This window comes from Labeo rohita, chromosome 10 (assembly GCF_022985175.1).
Source record: "Labeo rohita strain BAU-BD-2019 chromosome 10, IGBB_LRoh.1.0, whole genome shotgun sequence".
NCBI classification, from domain to species: Eukaryota; Metazoa; Chordata; class Actinopteri; order Cypriniformes; family Cyprinidae; genus Labeo; species Labeo rohita.
The window spans coordinates 27,148,496-27,175,564 of record NC_066878.1 but is presented as its reverse complement, the minus strand read 5'-3'; the positions used below and the strand labels follow the sequence as shown (position 1 = coordinate 27,175,564).

At 28.1% G+C, this 27,069-nt stretch overlaps 1 protein-coding gene across 2 annotated transcripts in view; it reads right to left on the bottom strand.

Annotated features, from left to right (window-relative positions):
* cntnap3 (contactin associated protein family member 3) overlaps window positions 1–27,069 on the bottom strand; it is a 164,770-nt gene that overhangs the window by 74,389 nt on the left and 63,312 nt on the right. For both annotated transcript variants that reach the window (XM_051121497.1, XM_051121498.1), the window contains exons 4-9: window positions 21,558–21,705; window positions 17,883–18,086; window positions 5,460–5,635; window positions 3,349–3,486; window positions 2,734–2,995; window positions 476–619 (exon numbers count right to left, since the gene is read on the bottom strand). In XM_051121497.1, the coding sequence (XP_050977454.1) occupies window positions 476–619; window positions 2,734–2,995; window positions 3,349–3,486; window positions 5,460–5,635; window positions 17,883–18,086; window positions 21,558–21,705 (1,072 nt within the window). The remainder of the gene's footprint in view (window positions 1–475; window positions 620–2,733; window positions 2,996–3,348; window positions 3,487–5,459; window positions 5,636–17,882; window positions 18,087–21,557; window positions 21,706–27,069) is intronic.

The following is a 27,069-nucleotide window of genomic DNA, read 5'->3' as shown; positions in this document are numbered from 1 at the left end:
AGTTTTATATTTCTGTTAATGTTTTTTTCCCCAAGTAACAACTTTTAGTTTGTTTTCGTTTTAATTAATGATAATGCAGATCATGTGCAGATCAACACATGGAAACCTGAACCCTCCATGAAATACATACTTCAGATCTCCTTATATGCATGATCAGTGCATTGATTGTGATGTGCTGCACGATTTACTGTATCTCACTGCAGCAGTGCATTCAGAGCTGGTGTCTCTCTCTCTCTCTCTCTCGCTCTCTCTCTCTCCAGTTACTGAGCTGAAGGCAATTAAGCCTCCGAGAGTTTCAGCCCCAAAACTGCTGGAAAGCCAAACCGATGTGCTTTTCTCAGCGGAAGCTGTGCGTTGAGTGACACGGCGGATTGATTAACGTGAAGGATTGGGCTCGTGTAGAGGGAAATTACTCGGAGCTAGCGTGTTGCTTTGTGTTAGCAGTAGGCGATGGATGGCTAAAGGTTGTTCTTACCTCCTAAGAATAGCTGGCTGTCAGGCACGACAGGGAAGGAAGTGGACGCTGTAGAGCTGTCGCTTTTGTCCAGGGTGACTGCGAGACGTCCTCGACGGACAACCAGCTCCAGCGAGTGCCACTGACCATCATTTAGACTGGCACCTGTGGAGAAAGAGTCAGCATGTGGATCAGACTAAAACAACAGGCACTCAAAACAGCATTTGGGAGATTTTTACAGAAATTTTTGCCTTAGACTTATTGTATATATGGAATGACATACTAGCAAACTACTTGTGTTATTTCAGCAGTAGCAATATGTATATTGTGTACAGTATGTATAAATAAACAAATGATCATCTGTCAAAATAAATACTGTATCCAACAATGCAATGCAATTGATGGATTGTAACAAGCTACACAAGCTTTTGTGCTTAAAAAGTATACACAATTTTATTTTCCGAAAAAATTGACCAATCGTTTCCCTTCTTCCTCAGCTGGGATCGTTTAGAGCCTTTGAAACTGCATTTAAACTACATGTTGGATGTTCAAAATCAGGGCACCAATGAAGTCCATTATATGCAGAAAAATCCTGAAATACTTTCCACAAAAAACATAATTTCTTCACAACTGAAGACAGAAAGACATGAACATCTTGGATGACAAGGGGGTGAGTACATTATTTGTAAATTGTTGTTCTGGAAGTGGACTTCTCCTTTAAATATGCATTTTGTAACCCACTACCAAACTAGTGACACTGTTTTAGCAGTATGCACAAAATACAGTAAACTAAACAAGTTTATCAAAGGTGCATTACAAGTATATTTTTTCATTACTTAAAAATAACAATAAAAATAAATGATACAACTAATTAAGCAATTAATTAATAAAAGCACAATAAATGGTATATATACTTATATATAAGACAACATTTCTCATGTTCATTTAGTTGAATTACTACTAATTATTATGAATTACTAAAATCACTAAAATTACAACTAAAAGATTGAATAAAAACTATATAGACTATATAAAAATATATATTTAATGACAATAAAAATGACAAAACCAAAAATACAAATAAATAAAAATAAATTGAATTCAATATATAAGCAACTATAATACATGGTTTTAATTTTAGTTAAGCACTTTAATTTTAAGTTTTTTATTATAATTATTTATTTCAGTTAACATTGTTCTATTGGTTTAGATTAAGTTATTTAAGCATTTCAAGTTACACTAAATAAACATTAGAAATGTTTCTATGGCAACTAGCGGAACAAATTTGTTATACAGTAGTTTCAGGTATAAGTTTTAAAATTGTTTTAGTTTTAGCTAATTAAAACAATGATTGAAAACGCTAAATATCAAAAACAGAAATAAAAAAAAAAAAAAAAAAAAAAATATATATATATATATATATATATATATATATATATATATATATAATTTTTGCAGTTTCAACGCAGCTTCAAAGGGCTCTAAACGATCCCAGCGAGGAGTCTTTTCTAGCGAAATGATCGGTTATTTTCTAAAAAAAAAAAAAACCTGTTGAAAAACCTCCATCTCATTTTCTCCTCCAACTTCAAAATCACCCTACACATCGCTGTTTTACCTTTTTTTGTAAAAGCCGTTTGAGCATCTTTGCACGTCACTTTGTAAACACTAGGTTGGTACTTCTGCAGTGATTGTAGAGCAATTTTGAAGTTGGAGGAAAAAATGAGGTGGGAGTTTTTCGACATATCCTAACTGTCTTGAACCATCTAGTTTTGCTAGATAAGACCCTTCTTCCTCGGCTGGGACCGTTCAGAGCCCTTTGAAACTGCATTTAAACTACATTTTGGAAGTTCAAACTGGCAGGCACCATAGATGTCCACTATATGGAGAAAAATCCTAATATGTTTTCCTCAAAAAACGATTTCATTACAACTGAAGAAAGAAAGACATGTCATCTTGGATGACAGTGGGGTGAGTACATTATCTGTAAATGTTTGTTCAGGAAGCGACTACTTCTTCAAAGCATGCTACCTAATATTTACAGTAATTCATTATTCTGCCTTCATTCATTTAATCAGTAAAACTAGTTTTAGCCAGAAAGTGCCTTTGTGATGTAAATTTTCATACATAGGGATTTTCATACATATTGCATTACTCAAAGCAGCAGGTGCTATTGATGTTGACTTTGCTTTACCCTTGACACACAAGAGAGTTGGGTTTTGCTTTTACTGTCAAATAAACTGAAACTATGGTATATATATGCCATAATGCATGAGCTGAACCTGCGGTGACGTCTGTCATGATCCGGCCGCTTTTATGGATCTGCAGTCGCGCTCTGGCCTCGCTCAGATAGAGCCACAGCGTCCCGGCGTTATGCTGCAGGTCAAAGGTCATCAGCAGGCCCGCTTTGTTCCACGTCCTGAACTGCAGACCGGCCGACACGCTTTCTCCAGCGGAGACCCACGGCAAAGCGAGGAAACTTCCAGGACTGGCGAAAGTCACCGGCACGTCTATGGATTCGGTGCATGTAAAGCTGACGTTCCCCTACGAGAGACAAAAATACCGTAGTAAAACCAAGAGCATTTCTCATTCGAGCTGCATTTGTAATGCCGTGACGTCTGCTTCATACATTATGCATTTGCCTTCCTGGCTATTATCTTGAAACCGATGTCACGGCCATTACGGCAATGAATTAAAGGGCTGGTAATTGGTTTAACCCCCAAGTTCCCAAGACAATGGCTGTAACAAAAGAAAAAGCCCTGTATGATGGAGGAGAACATGGTAAGGGTCACAAAAACACAAAGATCTCATTATAGAAAGATGAAGCAGCCAACAATCGACAGTCGCTAACAGGCTGAATACAGCAGCTGCAGACGTGACTGTATTCACACACTTACTGTGATGGAGACCTGCTGCTCTTTGGCTTCATCGATCACGCTGATCTCGTTGTAAAGCACGTTTTCCAAGCAGCCGTGGAAGTTTCTTCCGGAGTGCGATTTCTGGAGACCAGCCGCTGACGTTCCACCAAAACTGATCTTGTGAAAGAACGACAGATTCATGTCAGAAATCACACATATTAATAGAGTGTTAAACTCCATTGACAGACTGTCAATTAGCACGGAAAATCATTTCAACTCATCCATGAGTTTCTGTTAAAAATACAAAAATTGCCTTTACACTAAAGAAATGCAGTGATGTGCCAAAGTGTTGTCAGTTCTAATACTTTAATACTGTATATACTATATATGTATATAGTGATTTATTACCACTTTTATGATACAATTATAATTTATATATAAAACAACATAAATACTTAATAAATTGTAAATAATTAATAAATAAATAAATATTTAATTAATTATTGTTTAACATGTTAATAAATAAAAAATATGTAAGAAATATATATAAAAAATCTATAAATAATTAATACAAATATATTTTATATATATTTAATATATTTATATATATATAACTATATATATATATATATATAAATTTGCATTTATTATTTACTAATTCATTAATTAATTATTGGTCACGTAACTGTTAAAAAACCACTTCTAACAAACATGTAACAAAAAACAACATCATTAATAAATTGTAAATAATTAATAAAAATAATATTGTTTTTAAATAATTATTTACTAGTTAACATGTAACTAATGTGGGAAAATCACTTGTAACAAACTTGTAACAAAAAGCAACATAAATAATTAATATACTGTAAATAATTAATACAAATAATAAAAAATATATTTAACTATATACAGTCAATTAACAACCTTGACTGTGTAAAGCTATAAAAATTAACATTAAATTTTAATTTTAATACATATATATATAATTAAAATATATTTATTAATATTGTTGATTCTCATTTATTTTATTAATAATAATATTTGTTTTAAATATCTTGCAAACATTATTTATAAATATTATTAAATATATATTTTTATTTTTAAATAATTCTGTGAGAAAAACACTTGTAACAAAAAGCAACATAAATATTAAATTGTAAATAATTAATAATATATATATATATATATATATATATATATATATATATATATACATACAACATACAACCCTGACTGTGTAAAGCTATAAAAATTAACATTTATATATTACATTTAATTTTAATATTACATATTTATATATTATATAACATATATAATAATGAATTGAAATATATTTATTAATACTGTTGTTTTTTATTATTACTAATATTTTTATTATTTTAAATTTAAATTTAAATGTTATTATTTAAATTTTAATTTAATTTTAATTATTTACTAGTTAACGTAACTAGTGTGGGAAAATCACTTAGTAAACTTGTAAAAAAAATCAACATAAATAGTTAATAAATTGTAAATTAATTATTAATAAAAATATATTTAACTATATATATATATATATATATATATATATATATATATATATATATATATATATATATATATATATATATATATATACATACACATATACATATACATATATAAATATATAAAAATAGTAAATTATTAATATATTTAACTGTATATATATATATATATATATATATATATATATATACACACACTCACACACATAAACACACACACACTGTAATTATTATTAATACTTCTGTTATTTATGACTATTAATTTTGTACTTTTAATTATTATTAATATTTTGTTTTATTTTATGTAGGGCTATTAATTTTTATGTAAAGCACCATGAGTTACTATTGTGCATGAAATGTGCTTTATAAATGAACTGATTTTGTATTGTGAGGCTTTGCTAGTTTACTATAATATATATTTTATATCATATTTGTAAGATATAAGTGTTGATGTGAATACATTTTTACAGTGTGTCAAAACAAAGTGAAAGAAAGTGAAATCTAATTACACAGAGACATTTTCACTGCAGTTGATTTATGTTGTTTGTATAATTCAGATGTTTTGTGTGAGTCATTTGAAATGCTTTACTGGACTAATTGAGCTGGAGGTGGTTAGCAGCTCACCTCGTTAATCTCAGAGTGACTCCAGGACTCGGGCAGCTGGAACTGCTGGGTGTTTTTGTCCACGGTGAAGTTGACGAGTCCTCGAACCCGCTCCACGCTGACGTGATGCCAGTGCTGGTCGTCCAGCAGACTGCCCAGAGACACCAGAGGGTGGAAATCAGTCGACGAGCCCCGGCCTGAAACACACACACACACACGGAGCTCAAGATGTCTTGATAAAACTACATAAATAAGCAATTTCACATACTATATAGCATTTACTGTGCTGTAAGCATAAAGTAAATATTAATTCACAAACACAGCCAATTTAATAGAGAGACTTTTCTCTAGCTGCAAATAATAAACCAGCGAATTATTACACACTGTCTCATAAAACAACGTATAATTTAAGAAAAAGACAAGAGACACGATTAAATCAATCGCTTGCAAACTGTTATTCTTTGTTCTCATATATATATATAGTTAAAATTATGTGTGTATATATATATACACACACAAACACACTAAAAAATTATTAAAATAGGTAAAGGTAAACAAAAAATTACTAAAAATGAAATAAAAAAATGAATTACAACTAAACAGGAATTTACAAAAAACTGCAACATTAACATATAATATTTATATACATAGTCAAAATTATATATATATATATATACAAATAAGTGAATAAAATATAAATATTATAGGAAAACTTAAAGTAAGGTAAAGTATGAAAATAAAAAATTTAATAAAAAATAAATTAACCACAACTAAACAGGAATTTACAAAAAAAGCTCATATACTTCAATATATTAAAGTAAAACAAATAAGCAAATAAATGAATAAAATATAAATATTATTAAAACAAATAATATTCAAACAAATAAGCGAATAAAATATAACTATTATAGGAAAACTTAAAAAAATTAAGGTAAAGTACTAAAATAACTAAAAATTAAAAAATAAATTATCCACAACTAAACAGTAATTTACAAAAAAAAAAAAAAAACAAATTTACAAAGCACGTTTACTAAAACAAGAATAAATACTATGAATATCAAACTCAACACTGTTGCAACAAACCAGAGCTCAATTAACATCAACGAGACGATGTGCTAAACTCTGCATTCGCATTACGCTTTCTCCAGAACCTCTGAGTGTTTACTGTAAAACTGCAGCACTTTTTAGAGCCTCAAAGACTTCCTTATCACCTCCTTAAACCAGCTCCAGATCTGTGAACTAAACTGTGGCGTGGGCCGATTCTCACGCAGATGCTGAGGTGTTTAGACTGACTTTATTTCACCCGCGGCTCTGACATTCAGCCAAACAAAATATCACACACTTCTACATACTTGAGTGCTTTTATGCTTATTTTAGGAATTTACATAGTTTGGGGGGGAAAAGGAAGGTGAGAAGTTTCCTTTGCATAATCAGAGTTTCAGGTGGCAGCGGTTCACACGGTTTGTTTACAGCGCTAAGACGGATCTTTAGGGTGGAGGTTCATGGTTATACAAAAAAAAAAAAAGTGCAATTTTGGAACTGTGTTGGGTCAGCACTTCTGTTCACATAAGAAATCCAAAAATATAAAAGAAATAAGCACAAACAATAACAATTATTTGTAATAAAATGCTAATAATAATAATAAATAATACAAATAATTCTATGTGTGTGTGTGTGTGTATATATATATATATATATATATATATATATAATTATTTGTATTATTTACTGTTATTAATATTATTATTAGCATTTTTTTATATTAATATATTATTTTATTTTAATTTATTTAATTTAGTCTTTGTTTTTTATAAATTATATATTTTTTAAATATATATATATATATATATATATATATATATTATTGTACTATAATTATCATTGTATTTTATTATTAATATATTATTATATAATATAGAATATATATAGAATATATATATATATAGAATATAATATAGAACATAATTTTCTATAATGTATGTTTATATAAAATTTGTATTATACATCATAATTATATTACAATTTTTCTTACATATATACTTTACACCAGGATTTATGATCAAAATCCTAAAATGTACTTTTAAAATCTACTAACACTGACTGACTACACTGAAATAAATTTACTTGAAAACATTTAACTGATCTCAGAAAATGGTATTAAATAAATATATTAATATATTAAAATAAAATAAAATATGTTAATATTAAAATAAAATGCTAATTGTAATGCAATATTGTGTTTTTTATTAGATTTTTAATATTTCTATTTAGCTTTATGTTTTATCTTGGATTTATGAATACTTTCAACTTATTTGCTTTATTGTATTAATTAATTAATTAAATAATTAATAATAATTATGTGTGTGTATAAAACAAAGTTAAAGAAATAAAACATTAATATATATATATAATATTAATAATTATTTCATATACAAAAACTATGTATTATTATCATTATTATAAATATTAATAGAAATGTATATATAATTATTACTTTTTAATTATATGCATATATGTTCAGATTTATATACAATCTAAATATAAAATATATATCATTTTATAGGTGTGTACTAAGTGGTTGTTTCACACCAGTTTCATGTTCATTCATATGTTTTAGTCTTGTGGCTTTATTTTGGAAACTTGATGTCCGATCAAAAATTCAGAGACACTTTCACAAATCTAACAGAGGAGGACAGGTGTTTTCTTATACTGTCATTGTCAGATGATGACAGAATGACAGTGTTGTATATTATTTTTCGTTAACTGGATCCGCTCTTTAAACACAAACATGAGTATGGCTGTCATCCGGGTGAACGGGAGAGATCGAGGCCGGGCTGGTTTTATGCCACTGTTTTGCATGCTTTCTAAGAGGTACAAAGATCATGAAATATTAAGCAGTGGGCCACTAAATGTTAAATCACATCTGAGCCGTCAACGCCGTAAAAACAGCAGAGCCTGTTTATATTCTGATGGTAACTGTCCAGTGCTGGACCGACCGATTGTTACTGATGAATATTTCATAAACATGTTGCGTGCCATAAACATAAAATAGATGCATTAATAGTAACAAGTTCATCTAACATGCATGCAGTGGCTTAGTGATGAACGTGATGCAGGACGTGATGGAGCCTATTACAATGGAGTTACATGAGTCTAAAATATAATGCAAATTGTCTCATATTATCAATCTGACACAAGCAAGTGCTATTTTTTCCAAATACATTTTATGCAATTTTATACAATAGTTCAATAAACATTAAGTTAATAGGGTGCTCAATTTTAGACACATTATTGTCAATGTCTGTTTTATATTTCTATTTTAACTTTTCAGTTGTACTAAAGTTTTTAAGTTTTCCCCAGTATATATACATATTAGGGGTGTAACGATACATGTATTCGTACCGAAGTGTCACGGTACGGGCATTTCGGTTTGGTGCATGAGGCCTTACAACAAATACAGGCAATTCACCCTCAATCCAGAAGGGGGCGCCAGCAGTAATGCAACTAGGGCTGTTCGATTCAGAAAATTTTGGAATCGAGTCCGATTCTGATTCCTGGTTCTGGAATCGATGGGATTCGATTCCAAGAATCGATTCCTCCCTGTTGTTTTTGATTCGAATTGTGCTTGTCATGTTTAATTTTATTATACATAAAGATGTATTATACACAGTGCACATATTGCCTAAATCACATATTAATATATTTTAGTTTTACGCACTGCATGAACCACATTTTTGTCGCTATTAAATGAAATGTTTAAATATTAAATATTATGTTTAAATGAAACGGTAAAGAGACAATGCTGTGTCATATAATATTTCGTTTCACTGTAATGTTATGTACGTTCCCTCAACTATATTTTTGCAGCTATTAATATGTTTAAATTAAAACGAAAAGAGGCAGTGGTGGTTGATATCATATTTCGTCTTATTGTAAATACATACAGTGAAGATAACCAGAGTAGAAAAGGCGAGCTGACTGACGTTATCAAGTACGCTGCTGTTCCATTTGAAGAATTACAGGACTTGCGTCCTCCCGTCCTCGGGAGTTCGTAGTCCCGTGTCAAACTTGCGAGGTCAGAACTACTAAGGACGCAAGTCCGAACTTGCGTATTGAGAAACGGCTCATGTGCTGATTCTGAACGCGTCTCTCACTGACAAAGGAGTACAACATTTCCTTTCTGTCACAAAACTGAACTGAAACTCAGCAAATATAGGCTGTGTTACGTGTTGCACTGTTTTTCCCCTTGTCTATCAGTTAACTAAATTAAATATATGTCAAGTGTTTATTCCTTGTATGTATATATGTACTGCAGATTTTATAGCCTATATATGACATTATAATTTGATATAATATTTAGTATTTTCACATGTAGGTGGAAAAAAATGGTAATTTGTACTACTGTCCGTTAAAAATAAATGAAAAGAAATCTAGCACAGTAGATCTGTTTTTTTTTTCTGCTGTACCGAAATTGTATTGAATATATATATATTATTTAACTTTTATTTTAAACATTTATTATTTATTTGAATCATACTTTATATAAGTGCGCTCAATTTTAGACACATTATTGTCAATATGTTTTATTAGATTTTTTTTTAAATACTTAGACCGACATTATTAAGTTAATGATAATATTATTCTAAAAAATTGATTTATTATTATTATTATTATTATAAATATTAAATATTAGCTTTCCCCCAATATTTATATTTTATTATATATATATACTTGTTTTAAACATAAAAACAAATTTTAAAACATAACAAAAACTAATGATATGATGAATCTAAAAATTATATTTATTATTATTATATTATAAATATTATGTTTATTATTATAATTACAATACAAATTTCTATTTAGCTTTTATTTTCCCCCAATATTTATATTTTATTTTACCTTTATTTTAAATATTTATTATTTATTTGAATCACACTTAAAAAATAAAAATAAAAATTAATGATAATATTATTATAAATATTATATTTATTATTATCACCTTAAATATAAATTATAAATACATTTAAAAATTAAATACAATTCTTATCAATAAAATATAAAATGACTAATTATTAGAAAAAATTGTTAAATATTTATCTTTTTGATATCAAATAAATATAGGAGAATATTCAAATAAAATTATAAATAGCAAAACTGATATTTATTGAAAAAAAACTAACAAAAAAAAAAACAAACAAAAAAACAATTTCCACAAGTGCAAATTGTAAATATTTCACAAAGAAAAATAATTCCAATCAAAGCCACGGCAGAACTGGTATGCGAATGAATCAATTTTAATTTTAATTTTAACAATTTTTTTTTATAATAATTTATATATTTCATTTCAAATATTTTTTTTGTATGAGTTTTAGTTAACTATCTTGGTAACATTTTACATAAGGTCACATTGGTTAATGCTAGTTAACATATTAACAAACATGAATTAACAATGAGCAATGCATTTATTACAGTATTTATTTATCTTTGTGAATGTTAGTTAACCCTTTAACTGTCACTCCCTATCCTAAACATAGACATAAAAATGCACTATCCAAAGTTAAATTTTTATAGTTCATGTTAACTAATGTTAACTAATGTACCTTATTGTAAAGTGTTACCACTATCTAATAACTTTTTAGCAGATGTTGTGTTACTCTGGCACCTTTAGGATCAATATTTTGACTTGAGTTCAATTTCTCTTTGGTTTCATATTTCTTTTCTCAGGAGAAGCAGCAGGAGGAAACTTCATTTAATCTCATTACTGTCTGTGTGAAATAGATCGTTCTTTCCTGTATCGTCTCATGTGGTCTCAGTCTGCGCTTGTAAATCTCATGCCGCGCGTCCGTACGAGTTTGACAATTAAAAGAACCGTACGTGTTCGATTTGCCATTTACGTTCGGCTTTGGCATTTGGAAATGTGAAGACCGCAGTGCTGGAGGATGTGCTGTTGTCATCAGATCTCATTCGATATAAAGTCTGGATTCGCTGAAGTTTGCAGTATCGTATATATTTGAAGGACATTCAGGTTTGTTTGTTGGATTCGTTCTGTCGCTTTTGTTGTTGAAATATTCACGTCATCCTCGTCTAAGGCCTGAATAAATCCAGCATGAAAGCACTGAGATGCAGCGGTTCGGAAGACAAACTGTGCCACAGGTCCGATCGTCAGACGAGCCCAGCAGCTTTTTATGTGTTGATGTTGTTGTTGTTGTGACGCAGAGACAGATGTTAGTCTCTGGCAAACACTGGCTTCTGTCTGTGCCGAAAAATACATCCGCAAACAAGCTGTGACATGAAGATTTATGCCCCATATCCCAAACTATTTTATTCTGCTGGTCGTTTGCATTCATCAAGCTGTCTGTTTATATTGTGCTCCAGTGCGTCATGTTCTGCCCCATACTTCTCTAGTCTGTGTTTGGAGTTAAATATACAATGTTCTGACCACACTGATCCATGCTTTACAATTCTGCAATCATAAATACAAACAGTTTGTTTGTTTAGCGCGTTGCCGCAGACATCATTTTTCTGATGCAAATCTGAGCACAGTTTGAGATCAGCAAGAGTATGAATAAATAGTGTCAATTTTGATTTCATGTTGCTTTCATGGTCTGTATGTATGTATATATACTGTGCGTGTGCATGTGTGTGTGCATATATATATATATATACATATATATATGTATATACACACATACATACACACACACAACGATAAAATTACATATATAAAAATATATATTACATAAAAATAGTAAAAAAAAAAAAAAAAAAAAAAAAAAAAAACTAATACAAATGACAACACACACTAAAATGACTAAAAAAAAAAAAATCTAAATATTAATACTAATATTTTTATTAGTAATTAGTGGGAAAAATAAATAGTAAAATGATAAAACAACAAAACTACTAAAAAAATGATTTTATATATATATATATATATATATATATAAACTGCAATAAAATTACAGATATAAAAATATATATGAAATACAAATATAAAAAAACTGATATAAAAAATTAAAAGAAAAACTAATAAAAATGACCACACAAATTTACTAAAAAAAAAAAAAAAAAAACAATATATGTTTTAAAAAAAATATATATTTTTAAATTAGTGTTTAGTTGGAAAAAATAAATAGTAAAATGATGAAACACAACAAAACTACAAAAAAAAAAACCCTATTTAATATATAATGGTAAGTGGTAAAAAGGTTTACTGGTCAAAACAGAAACATGGTAACACTGGTAACAAAACATGTATAAAAACAAAAATATAAAAAAGGCAAAAATTTAATTACCACCTTTACCACTAAGATATTTATATATATTTCATATTATCTATGTTAATGTTTATTTTATTTTAAGTAACAATACTTTAATGGTTTAAATTTTTTAAATTATTTAGTAATTAGTAGGAAAAATTAAATAGTAATTAGTGGAATATAATTAAATAAAACAAACACTGAAATAAAATGAATAAACTATAGATATATAAAAAAAAAATCAAATAAACCCCATCAAAATACTGATTAAATTATAACGGTATCTGTTAACTGGTAAAAAGGCCTTTAACAACACATGTATAAAAACAAAAATATTAAAAAAAAGGCTAAAATTACCACCTTTACCACTAAGGTATTTATATATTACATTTTATCTCTGTTAATGTTTACTTAATTTTAAGTAACAATACTTTAATGGTTTTAATTTTTTTTTAATTAGTTAGTAATTAGTGGAAAATAAACTTTAAAAAAGGCCTTTAACAAAACATGTATAAAATAAACTAAAATATGAAAAAGGCAAACAAAAATTAAATGACCACTTTTACCACTGAGAAATTTATAATTTTATTTTATTTATGTTAATGTTTATTTCATTTTATGTAACAATACTTTAATGGTTTTATTTTTTGTAATTAGTTGGTTAAGAATTACTAAACCTTACAAAAATAAAAACTGAAAAAATAAATTAAAATCTATTTCAAAAATTAAGTATAATAGTATCTGCTATAAAAAAACATACTCACACACACACACACACACACACGTTTGTTTTTGTGAATTGTGGGGACTTTCCATAGACTTCTATAGATTTTATACTGACCAAACGATATTGTCTATCTCCTAACCCAACCCTAACCCTAACCCTCACAGAAAACATGTTTGCATCGTTACACTTTCAGATAAACATCGTTTACTATTTTTAATCATTTTTTAACCGCAGGCCAGTCCCCACAATGTCAAAAATTTCAGGTTTTACTATCCTTGTGGGGACATTTGGTCCCCACAATGTAGCAAAAACAAGTACACACACACACACACACACACACACGCACACACACGCACATATATAAATATATATATATATATATATATATATATAAACATTAACTCAAAAAGATACTGAAGAAATATGATATATATATAATCATAATAGAAAACAAAGAATTAAATGACCATTTTTACCACAGAAAATAAAATGTCTTATATAAAGTCTAATGCTGGCTGACTACACTGAAATAAATTTACTTGAAAACATTTAATTGAAAAGAAGCAAGCAAAAAAAAAAAAATCTCACACTCTGCTAAATGTGGCAAAGAAGCACAAACATTGAATTTAAATGAGAAATTATGAAGTAGAAAAAGCGTATTTTCACGGAAAATGTACTCCAGTAATCAACTTTAGATATTTTACTTTAAACTAGTTGCAACACTGAGCAGGACGACCCAAATATGGAATTAAACTCTTAAATTTGCACATTTCGGTCCATCTATGCTTCATTATTTAGCTGCTATAAGCTCTAAAACTCAGCATTTGCAGGTACTTCCAGCCTAAAAACATATTAAAAGTCGTCTAAAGTGATGTATATTCAATACAGGCTGAATGCAGTGTCTCCTAAATCAATCCCGAGCGAACGCAGCGATGGCTTTGAAGTGCAATGTCCTTACGGCACAGTAAATCTCATCTAAACAAGAGGAACAGGCGGCCATCATCGGCTCGGCAAAAACAACAGCGAGCGCCACGCGCATATCTGACAAACAGAGTCGAGCCATTATCAGAGCGAGGCCGAGAGACCACTTTAGCACTTTCGCAAACCCGTCTAATGAGTGATGGCAGGCATCTTCCATTTGCTTGAAATTATGGTGAAAGCAGGGAGAGCGGCAGTTAGACTGCAGTTACTTCACCATGGAAAAGCCCAGATTTACAGACGCTCTGAGAGATTTCAGAAAATAAACTTGGAACGTGGGAAAGCACAGAGACTGTAAGATGAAAACAGCACATCCAGTGCTGGAAATCTTCACTTTTTTATAGTTGAATGTAAACCGTAAATTAAACACAGACATTCAACTGTCAAACCCACAGTAACAGTGCTATTATATATTTTAAAATTAGTACTTGAAATAAAATAAACTTTTCCCTAAAATATATATAAAAAAAATGTACATTTCCTGAACTTACTTAACCTTTTAACCGTCACCCCCATTTTTGAACATAGACGTGAAAGTGCACTATCCACACTTGATTTGTTATAATTCATGAACGAATACATTTTGTAATATGTAATGTCTGATTTTAAAATGGCTTTCACAGGATGAATTTTGATGAATGTTCAGTTGATATATCATTTCTGATGATTTCTAAACCGTGGTAGAGAAAAAGGCAGCGAAACAAAGGTCAGAACTCCTGTTACGATGCAGATTTTTGAGGTGCGCTCTTGTCATAAATTAATCTAGTACTGTTCCTATGAAATTTGTAACAAAAAGCAGCACCAAATAATATATTTAGGAGTCTAAGACCTTTCCATCGATATATAGTTTGTCATGATTAGATTAGGATTTATTTGTATCATAGTGAAGTAAATGTAGGCGTCCCACTGAGGGACGGGTGACAGTTAAAAAATTGACATTTCAGAATATATACATTACATAAATAAATAAATAAAATGTCAAAAACACACAATAAAAATTTAAAGGAGAAGTCCAAAGAACAAAGATTCACAAATAATGTACTCACCCCCTTGTCATCCAAGATGTTCATGTCTTTCTTTCTTCAATTGTAAAGAAATTATGTTTTTTGAGGAAAACATTTCAGCATTTTTCTCCATTTCAATGCGGCTTCAAATGATCCCAAACGCGGTTGTAAACGATCCCAGCCGAGAAAGAAGGGTCTTATCTAGCGTAGCGATCAGTTATTTTAATAAAAATAATATAATTTATATACTTTTTAATGTCAAATGCTCGTCTTGTCTTACTCTGCCTGAACTTTTTTTGTTAAGGGTGCTTGATCTATTTTGCATGTTCACTTTGCAAAGACTGTGTCGTACTTCTGCAGCGATGTAGGATGATTTTGAAATTATTTTTGAAGTTGAGGGAGAAAATACGATTGGAGTTTTTTTTGACATACCTTAACTGTCTTGAGCCACAATACACAGAGTTCAGGGAGAGAAAGGCAAGATGCGCGATTGGGATTAAAAAGTATTTAAATTGTATTTAGTACAAATACAAATAAATAGCCAATCATTTTGCTAGATAAGACCCTTCTTCCTCAGCTGGGATCGTTTACAACCGCATTTGGGATCGTTTGAAGCCGCATTTAAACTGCATTTTGGAAGTTCAAACTCGGGGCACCATATCAGTCCATTATATGGAGAAAAAAGCAAAAAACAATTACTTTATGACTGAAGAAAGAAAGACATGAACATCTTGGATGACAAAGGGGTGAGTACATTATATGTTTTGGAAGTGGACTTCTCCTTTAATCGGGGTTCCTTATCCGCCATTCGAACAATCCTTTGTTGTAATTTTTCATTAATTTTGCTCTTCCATCCACATCCAGGGAGGTTAGCTACAGTGCCATGGTCTGTAAACCTCTTGATGATATTGCGCTCAGTGGACACAGGAACATTAAGATCTCTGGAGATGGACTTGTAGCCTTGAGATTGTCCATGTTTTTCCACATTTTTTTTTTTCTCTCAAATCCACAGACAACTCTTTACACTTCTTTCTTTCCTGCAAGCTCAGTGTGACACACAACACAAAGGTTGAGTCAACTTTTCTCCATTTTAACTGGTTGCGAGTGTGATTACTATATTGCCCACACCTGTTACTTGCCACAGGTGTGTCTAAATACAAATTACAGGAGCATCACATACTTGAAAAGCAATTATTTCTTACAATTTTGACAAGGTGCCAATAATTTTGTCCAGTCCATTTTTGAGTTCTGTGTGAAAGTTGGACTTTTCTTCTGTTTTTTGTGTTGCTGCAGTGCAAACAAAAACAATGAGCACGTGAGTACAAAAACATTTCAAATTGGAACAATTTTCTGAGAGAAGTGTTGCATTTTCTGACAGAATTGCAAGGGTGCCGATATTTTTGGCCATGACTGTATATATACACACACACAAATATGACGAATGACTCAATAAAATTACTAAAACTTTAACAAAACAGAAAATATAAACAAAACATAATTCAAAACATTAACAAAAACTACAACAGTATCTTAGTGATGTAATATCTCAGTGATTTCTACAGACATGCAACATGTCAGATTTACAACCAGACTAAGACTACAAGAGAAAATAAGTGGAAAACAAGCACAAAAAAGGTCCCCTTAATATCTCAGCCGTTTTTCTTCATAGAAAGCGGTAAGAATCAATGTAGAACAAATGAGGACTTGCTTAAAAAAAAAAAAAAGTCTCCTGCTTTTCAGTTCTTTCTTCTGTGAAAAAGACCTCAGTTATCTTATGTGTGTCTTCTCTAACTCAAACAATCTGAGCTGCTTTCCACATTATTTCATCTTACTAGATGATAACCAGTGACTCATTTGGGTCTCCTCATAATGAATTTTACAAGAAACGTCTGAGATAAAGTTCATGGTCAACTGAGAACTCTCCCAAGTCGTGGAAAAAGTAAATTCTGGGAGGTGCAATAACACACAATTTGGTGTCTGTTACAACAACAAATTTGTAATTCTAAGTCATGTGCACATGAACACTGATCAACAGCAATGACATGAAAGCGTAGGAAGCACATCTGAAAACGACATTATTGAAGAAAGCGCATTATGCCGCTGCGTTTGATCGCAGTTGTGACTCCAGCAGCGTTCATGAGGACAGAGACTGTGATGCTGAGATCACAGATGGCATTCTGGGAATCTGTGCCATACGGACCGCTCACGACTGACTGCGTCTCTCACCCACACCTGAAGGACTTTCTACAGCCTTAATCCTGCTGAAGAAACCTTCGCCAGCATCACCAATTCATTAGTTACTCAGATCATCTGTTAATCAGCTGGAGATCTGAACTAACAATGAACAGTGCCATAGTATTGTCATGTTGTGCCACAGTAATGTTTTGCTTTTGTGCTTTTGGAGAAAATGACATTAATCAACCTAAATGAAGATAATTATTCATTCCAGCAGCTGAAAGATATGAATTATTACCTTTTCTGAGCTGCAGCAGGAGTTTTCCTCTGAATAGCTCCAGAGTGAGCGCGTGTCCACTGTGGTCCTCCATGTGAACCAGCATCCCGGAGTTCAGTAGGGTTTTGAAGTTCATGGATAACACATCTTTGACTGCTGGACTGGCGCTGGGATCCGGCCTGAAGATCAAGTGAGTGCTGCCATCAAAACTGGCCACATCAGACTCTAAAAACACACCAGAAACAAACAAAATGACCCAAGAGAGCAGGCTGAACCATTCAGAATTTGGGAAAAATAAATACATAAAATAAATAATAATAATAATAATATATATATAATATATATATCATAATAAGTAATAAAAACCTAATAATAAAAAAAATATATAAAAATGTAACTATTTAAATAAGTAATAATGAAGTACAATAAATAATAGCACAGTAATAAATAAGTAAATAATAACAAAAAGTAAGTAAATGCACTGAAATAAATAAATTTAAATAAATAAATAATGGGCTACAATAAGTACATAAGTATGAACAGTAAATAATAATAAAATAAAATAAAAATAAAAAACTAAAATAAAAATAAATATTTAAATAATTACATTTAAATACATTTAAATAATTAAATAATGAACTACAACAAACAAATACATTATATGTAAATAAATAATAATAAACTTAAATTAATAAATTCATTATTAAAGAATAATAGATAATAGTAAATAAACCATATTTAAATAATGAAATATCATAAATGTAATTAAATAATGAACTACAATAAACAAAGATTATATGTAGATAAATAATAAACTCAAATAAATAAATTAATTAATCATGAATAATAGATAATAGTGAATAAATCATAATGATTTAAAATAAATATTTAAATAATGAAATATCATAAATAAATTAAATAATGAACTACAATAGACAAAGATTATATGCAGGTAAATAAACAAATAAATTAACAACGAACAATAACAGATAATAGCAATGAACTAAAAGGAATAAATAAATAAACCGTAATGCACTAAAATAAATATTTACGTAATGAAATATCATTTATAAATGTACATAATGAACACAAATTAATCAGTAAATAAATAAATAAATAAATGAATTAATAATGAACAATAATAGATAACAGTAATTAACTAAAATGAATAAATAAATCACTCATACTGAACTAAAATAAATATTTAAATAATGAAATAAATAAATTGGAAATTAAATAATGACCTATTTAAATTAAATGCACTATACGTAAATAATAATGAAATAAAATGAATACAAAATGAACAATAATAGATAAGAAAATAATAATGGACTAAAATAAATAAAATATATAATTAACAAAAGACGTAGGAAAAAAGAATAACAATCTAAAATTAAAGTAATAATGAACTAAAACAAATAAATACATATTTAGATCATGAACCACTACAAACAAACAAAAGCAAACTAATAAGGGACTACAATAAACAAATACTGAAGTATAATAAATATATAATGGACAATACAGAACATTTTGAACATAAAATAAATGAATGAATGAATAAAGATTCAGTGTGTCACTGCAAGTCAGTAGTTCAACTTCCTGAAGAGTGAAACACCTTCACGCTTTCAAAACATTGATCTGTTTGTTTGTGCAGCCTGACATATCAACAAACCTCTAAAGTTTGCGCATTATAATTAGTGGCGTGTTTGTGCAAGTGTATTGGCACTCATCGTGTATTCATGTATAGCATCTTCACTAAGCAAAGCAGAGAGAGTGTAAACCTGAGGTCAACAGAGATGATGCAAACGCCTGACACTGGACACAACCTGCAGATCCCAGCAATAAATTATACATCTGTATGAATGAAGGGAAAAAACACTCCATCCCTAATGGCCTGCTATATTTATGACCGTGGAAACAATCCAACGCTGTGTTAATGCACTAGAGGCAAATAAACACTGCATGTGTGCTGACTGGAACGTTTGCCCTGCAGTTCTGCCCCGTGTGACTCCAGCGACAACATCTCATTTAACAGAGCCACGGGACAAAACCGAAACACAGGACCTCTGAAAGACCAGTCGTGCATCAGCCAGAGCGGTGGGCTAAAGTCGGACTGAAAAGCTCTCGGATGATAACATGCGAGTTAGTAACAAGTGGCGCTCGGTGATGTGGGAAGTGAAATTGTCATATTACAGACCACAGGCTGATTTAAACTGTCATCTAAACACCAAAAAATGGAAATAATAGATTAAAGGTAAATTGCGCTTAACTGAAAATAAGAAATCTTGCCAAACACGTTTCCTGAACACTCTTCCCATCTTCCACTGGCTGCATAAACAAATAATCCCGCCCCTAAACTATCGCCATTGGTTGCATGAACACATAGTCCCGCCCCCAAACTCACTCCATTGGAAGAAACAGTAGTTGAAACGACATCAAACAGATCAATGTTTTCAAAGTGTCGCAGTGTTTCATTCTTCAGGAAGTCAGACTGACACATTTTGACAGTTCACAACATAAATATTTTTAAATCATATTTAAATATGTTTTAATAATTTGTAGGTTTTAACATCATATTTTAAATATATAAATAATAATGACATTACTACTAATAATACACATATTTCATAAAATATTTTAAATAATATTATAAATAATTTATAATTGAAATCAAATTTAAATAAATGAATAATACCAATTATATTAAATTGACTTTAAAATACATTTCTTTGTTTAAATATAGACACATTATTTCATTTTTTGTATTTTTAAATCATATTTAAATAAATAACATTTCATAATTTAAACTAATTTCACATTTAAATAAACAACATGAAAGATTTTAAATAAATTTTGACAGTTCACAACATAAATGTTTTTAAATCATATTTAAACAAATACATTTTAATAATTTGTAGGATTTAAAATAATATTTAAACTAATTAATTAACAAATAATAATAATAATACTATATTTTATAACAAAATATTTTAAATAATATCAAATGAAATTTTTAACATTAAGATTTCAAAATTAAATAAATGAATAAAACTAATTATATTAAATTGACTTTATAACTTAAAAGATTAAATTATATTTAAACAAATACATTTCTTCTTTCTTAAATAAATACATTTCATCATATGTAGGATTTTAAATGATATTTAAACAAGTATATTTATTTGATTAAATACACAAAATATTTTAAATCATTTTGGAAATAAATAAAATACATTCAAATATAAATGGATGAATTAATAAATAAATAAATAATATTACATTAATTTAAATATGAACAAAAGACTGTAAATCATATTTAAATAAATCTATAAATAAAAAACACTCATAACATTTTAATTCACATTTAAATGAATGAATGAATGAATAAATAATAAATAAACCATAATACATTAATTTTATAACAAAATATTTTAAACTATATTTAAACAAATCTATACATAAAAACATTCATAACCTTTCAATTTATATTTAAATGAATGAATAAATAAATGAATAAATAAACTATAATAAATTAATTTAATAACAAACAATTTTAAATCATCTTTAAATAAATAAATAAAATGTATTATATTTTAAATAAATAACAAAATTACTGATATGAAAGATTATAAATCAATAACTATAATATTAAAGTAATTTCATAAGATGGTTATGTAATTGTTGAACACGTACTGTATCGGCAGCCGTAGGCCTCCAGTCTCAGTCCGATCCTGCCGTTGGGATTCCAGTCGAGCGGCAGTATTCGGACGTACTGAGCGATGACGGGCTGCTGGAGTTTGTACATCACCACACTGTCAGCGTTCGAGTTCCCAGAGAAAGCCTTGAACGAGGAGAACAGCAGCGTTACTTGACCTTACTTCGGGGTGTGGTTTGACCTGATGCACTAATCTGCTCCTGCATCTTTTATGTTTCCCACTGGATCATAAAGATGCAGATTGTTGATCTTGAAGTCGGGTGGCAGGTCAACAACCCAGTCTATAACTCTCTTTCAGCTTAATACAAACCGAGACCCTGTAGAGACCGGAGCGATTCAACATGGTCACAGGTCAGTGAGCAGCGCTTCTCTCCATCACATCACTGTATTAGAGCAAATCAGTACAGCACTAACCTGCTGAACTAAAATACTGATCTAACAACTAATACCGGCTGGTTAGGCTGGTATATGACCAGCTGAATAATCAATATGTACAATTAGGTTGACATGTATTTTAAGTTTACATGATATGTATTATTGTGCATATCAAAAACTGTATATATATATATATATATATATATATATACATATACATACATACATACATACCATTTTATTTTATTGTACATATACATTTCATTTTAAATAAATAAAATTAAAATATATATGTGTGTGTGTGTGATTAATTACACAATATAAATAAAAAAAAATTGAAATGTAAAAATATTTAACTATTTGTTTGAAAATTATATACAGTATATATATATATATATATATATAATTTTATTTATTTTAAATGAAATGTTTTAAATTATTTTGTTCATTTTCAAACAAACAATTCAATATTATTGAATTTATATTTTTTATTTATATTGTGTTATTATATATATATATATATATATATATATATATATAAATATATGAATATATATGAAGAAATCTAAATATAATATAAATATAATATTATATAAATATAAATAATTACAACTTTAATCTAAAATAAATGTTATTTATTTATATGTAAACACATGTAAACAAAATGCTTATTCTACAATACAAATTAAAAACATTAATTTTCATTTTAAAATAAATATTGCATATATTAAATATATAAATATAAATATAATTATAAATATAAACCAAAAATATTTAATTATTTGTTTGAAAATGAAAAAAAATAACAGCATATGTATAACACAGCACAAGAAAAACTTTCAGTGTATATTTTTCAAATCAGTGAAATTATACATTAATTTTTAATTATCATCAATATAAAATAAAACTTAAATTAATTCAATTTTAAACAAATATTTACATATTTATATTTAGAAGTATTTATATATTTATGCTATTTATGCTTAATTCTACAATACAAATTAAAAATATTATTTTCAATATAAACCAAATATTTTACATATATTAAAAATAATTACTAAATTAATATAAAATAAATATTATATATAATTTTATTTATCTTAAATTAAATATTTTTTAATTTCTATTTTATAATTTTAATTTATATTGTGTAATATATATATATATATATATATATGCATACATTAATGTTTAATTCTACAATACAAATTAAAAACATTCATTTTCAATTAAACACAAATATTATATATTTTAAAGATATAAATATAAACTAAAAATATTTCATTATTATTATTATTATTAAAAAAATAATAGCATATGTATAGCACAGCACAAGAAAAACTTTCAGTGCATTTTTTTAAATCAGTGAAATTGTACATTAATTTTTAATCATCATCATCAGCATAAAACAAAACTTTAATTACATTTAAAACAAATATTATTTATATATTAAAACAAAATATATTTATTTGTTTAGATATAAACAAATTAAATTATAATAGATACAAACAATAAACAACTAAACACGTAAATGTACAATATAAATGTTAAATATAAATGTTAAATATAAAGATAGAGATTATATTAAAAATTAAATTTAAATAAAATATGAATGCAACCTAAAGCAACTCTTAGCTAGAGTTAAAATCAATGTGTTAAAATCTCTGTGAAATCTTAATATTATTAAATGTATGTTACATAAAATACATAAAATTAGCAAAAAAAAAAGTAAAAAATTACATTAAATACAATATTAAAAATTGAATGATATGATATTTAAGAGTTATATTTAGAAAGGAATTATATTCACATGTTTGAATATTAATATATAAATAAATAACACAAACTTAATAAAAATATAAAATTGTATTTTAAAAAAATTAAAATGATAAAATATCTATATTATTACTTATGAAAAATCCACAATCTACCTGTCAGCTGTTTAGGCTAAGACACAAGCCAAATAACCACCAAAACCAGCCAAACACTAGCTTGGCCAACTTGGGAGACCAGTCAGATCAGCGTAAACCAGCAAACACCGACACAGCACCTCAGGCTGTTTTCAGAATCAGGGTATTTTCCAGCTAAGGCCCTGCAGGCCATTTTAGGAGGCAACTGGAGGCAACAAGTGGAGTTACTGTGGATAATTTTGCAGGGAGGAGCGTTCATTTTGCCCTCATATCTGTCAGAGATGTGTGCAGTTTGGAGTTTCTGGGCTCAGAGTAATTCGCAGCTGAGTAGCGCTCTCAGTGTCTTTGAAGGGATCAGCCGTCTGCTGGAGTGCAGCGTTAAGCCCAACAAATTGCTCTGTTTCCTGCTGAGGCGGCGCATCTCATTTGCTCTAAAGTGGCCTGTGAAATATATCAAGAGTCAAGGTGCAAATCCTCCAGCGTCAGGAGCGACAAGCTCTCGCTCGCACAAAACACAGTCGCTGGCGTCTTAAACTCGAAACGCTTCTCATGACAGACGGAATCGTGACTAGCGTTTCTCACTGCATACTGATGACGGATCCACACACAAAAATTGGCTCTCAGCTCTGTTCTGACGGGTCACAGACCTCAGGAAAAAAAACACCACTGAATGTTGATAATAACGTGCTGCTAATTTTATAATCAAGGGTTTCTATTCATCTGTGAACCCTGAAAAATAAATGATATCACAATTTCCACAAAAATACTGAGCGGCACGACTGTTTTCAACATTTATTTCTGAAGGATCATGTGGAGTAATGATGCTGAAAATGCAAATTTGATCACGGAAATAAATTACATTTGAACACATACTCACATCGAAAACAGCTATTTTAAATTGTAATATTTTTTTCACAATTTTTACTCAAATGTCAAATGTCAATCTGCATCTTACAGCAAAACTACATCTTCAATACATCTTAAGGCACACACAGAACAGATTGCAGAGCATTTCTGCATACGAACGTGAAGTCGACAAAAGAACTGAAACACAATTAGCATCTATTCTCTGAGCGTCAAAACAAAATAAACCCTCACTTAACCAGCTCATTTCAATAACACTTTTAGCTAGTGCTTAATTCACTGGAGAGGCTGAGGAAGCATAAATCTCTGTTTCTCAGTCTGATTTAACATTACACATTGGAGAAAGAGAATTATATTAATGTTAAATAAAGAAATACATGTAAACAAACTAGGAATATCACATTTAAAATCATAAATTAATTAAAAATAAAATGATAATATTTAAAACCGCACACTGAAGGAGGAACATCACATTTATAATCCCAAATTTATATTAAATATATAAAGAAATTAATTTTATCATAAATTACATAATAATAAATAAAATAAATAAAAAAATAATTATATAAAAGACTGCACACTGAAAGAAAAAAATATTTTTACAATTGTACACTTATATTGAATATCTATAGAAACAAAATCAATAATAGATACACATAAATAAACTACAAATACTAAATATAAAATTACTGAAAATTAATTATACTAAAAATAAAATGACATAATATTTAAGACTGCATACTGAAGGAGGAAAATTATACTAATAATTTAACATTACATATATACATGCATCAAAATATACTAAATATAACATTTAATTGTTAAAAATAAAATTATAAAATATTTAAGATTGCACATTGAATGAGGAAAATTATATTTCCAATTTTAAATGTATATTAAATATCAAAACAAATAATAAATAAATGTCAATAAACTATAAATTAATTATACTAAAAATAAATGGAGGAAAATTATACAGTTAATTTAAACTTTAAATCCATTAAAAATACATGTAAATAAAGTATAAATACTAAATGTAACATTTATTTATATTAAAAATAAAATGATACAATTTTTAAAATTGCACACTGAATGAAGAAAATTATATTTTCAATTTTAAATGTATATTAAATATCAAAATAAATTAAATAAATAATAAACGTGTAAATAAACAATAAATCCTACATATAAAATTATTAAATATGAATTATACTAAAAGTAAAATGCAAACATATTTAGGATTGCACATTGAAGGAGAAAAATTATACTTATAATAATATATCAAATCTATAATGCATAAAAAATAATAAATGTACGTAAATAAACTACAAATAATATAAAATTATTAAAACTGAAATATATAAAAAATAAAGTGATATAATATTTAATATTGCACACTGAAGGAGGAAAATTATATTTCAAATGTTAAATTTATATTAAATATCAAAATAAATAATAAAATAAGAAAAGTATACTAATAATTGTACATTTATATTAAATATATACATGCATCAAAAATGTAAATAAAGTATAAATACTACATATTACATTATTAAAAATTAATTATATTATTAAAATATTATAAAGTATTTAAGATTGTTCACTGAATGAGGAAAATATATTTTTAACTAAAAATTTATATTAAATATCTAAATAAATCAAATAAATAATAAATACATGCAAGTAACCTATAAATACTAAATCTAAAATGATTAAAAATGAATTACACTAAAAAAAAATGCAAACATATTTAGGATTGCACACTGAAGGAGGAAAATTATACTCAGAATTTTAAATTTAATCAAATATATACTGCATAAAAATTAATAATGTAAATAAACTACAAGTACTAAATATAAAATTATTACAAATTAATTATATTAAAAATAGACTGCACACTCAAGGAGGAAAATTATACTTATAATTTTACATTTATATAAAATATATAACGCATAAAAATAATAAATAAATGTAAATAAACTATAAATACTAAATATAAAATTATTAAAAATGAATTCTATTAAAAATAAGATTGCACAATGAATGAGAAGAATTATTGTTTAATTTAAAATATATATTAAACACACAAATAAATAATAAACTATACAAACTAAACCTAAAATTACATTAAAAATAAAATGCTAAAATATTTAATACTGCACACTGAATGGGAGTTATTTATATTTTTAAATGTATATTAAATAAATAATAAAAATAATTATTAAATACATGTAAATAATAAATATACAATTTATTACTAAACCAAACTATTAATAAAAAATTAAATTATAAAATATGTCATTCTTAAATCTGTTTTACATCTGATTTACATTGCACATTG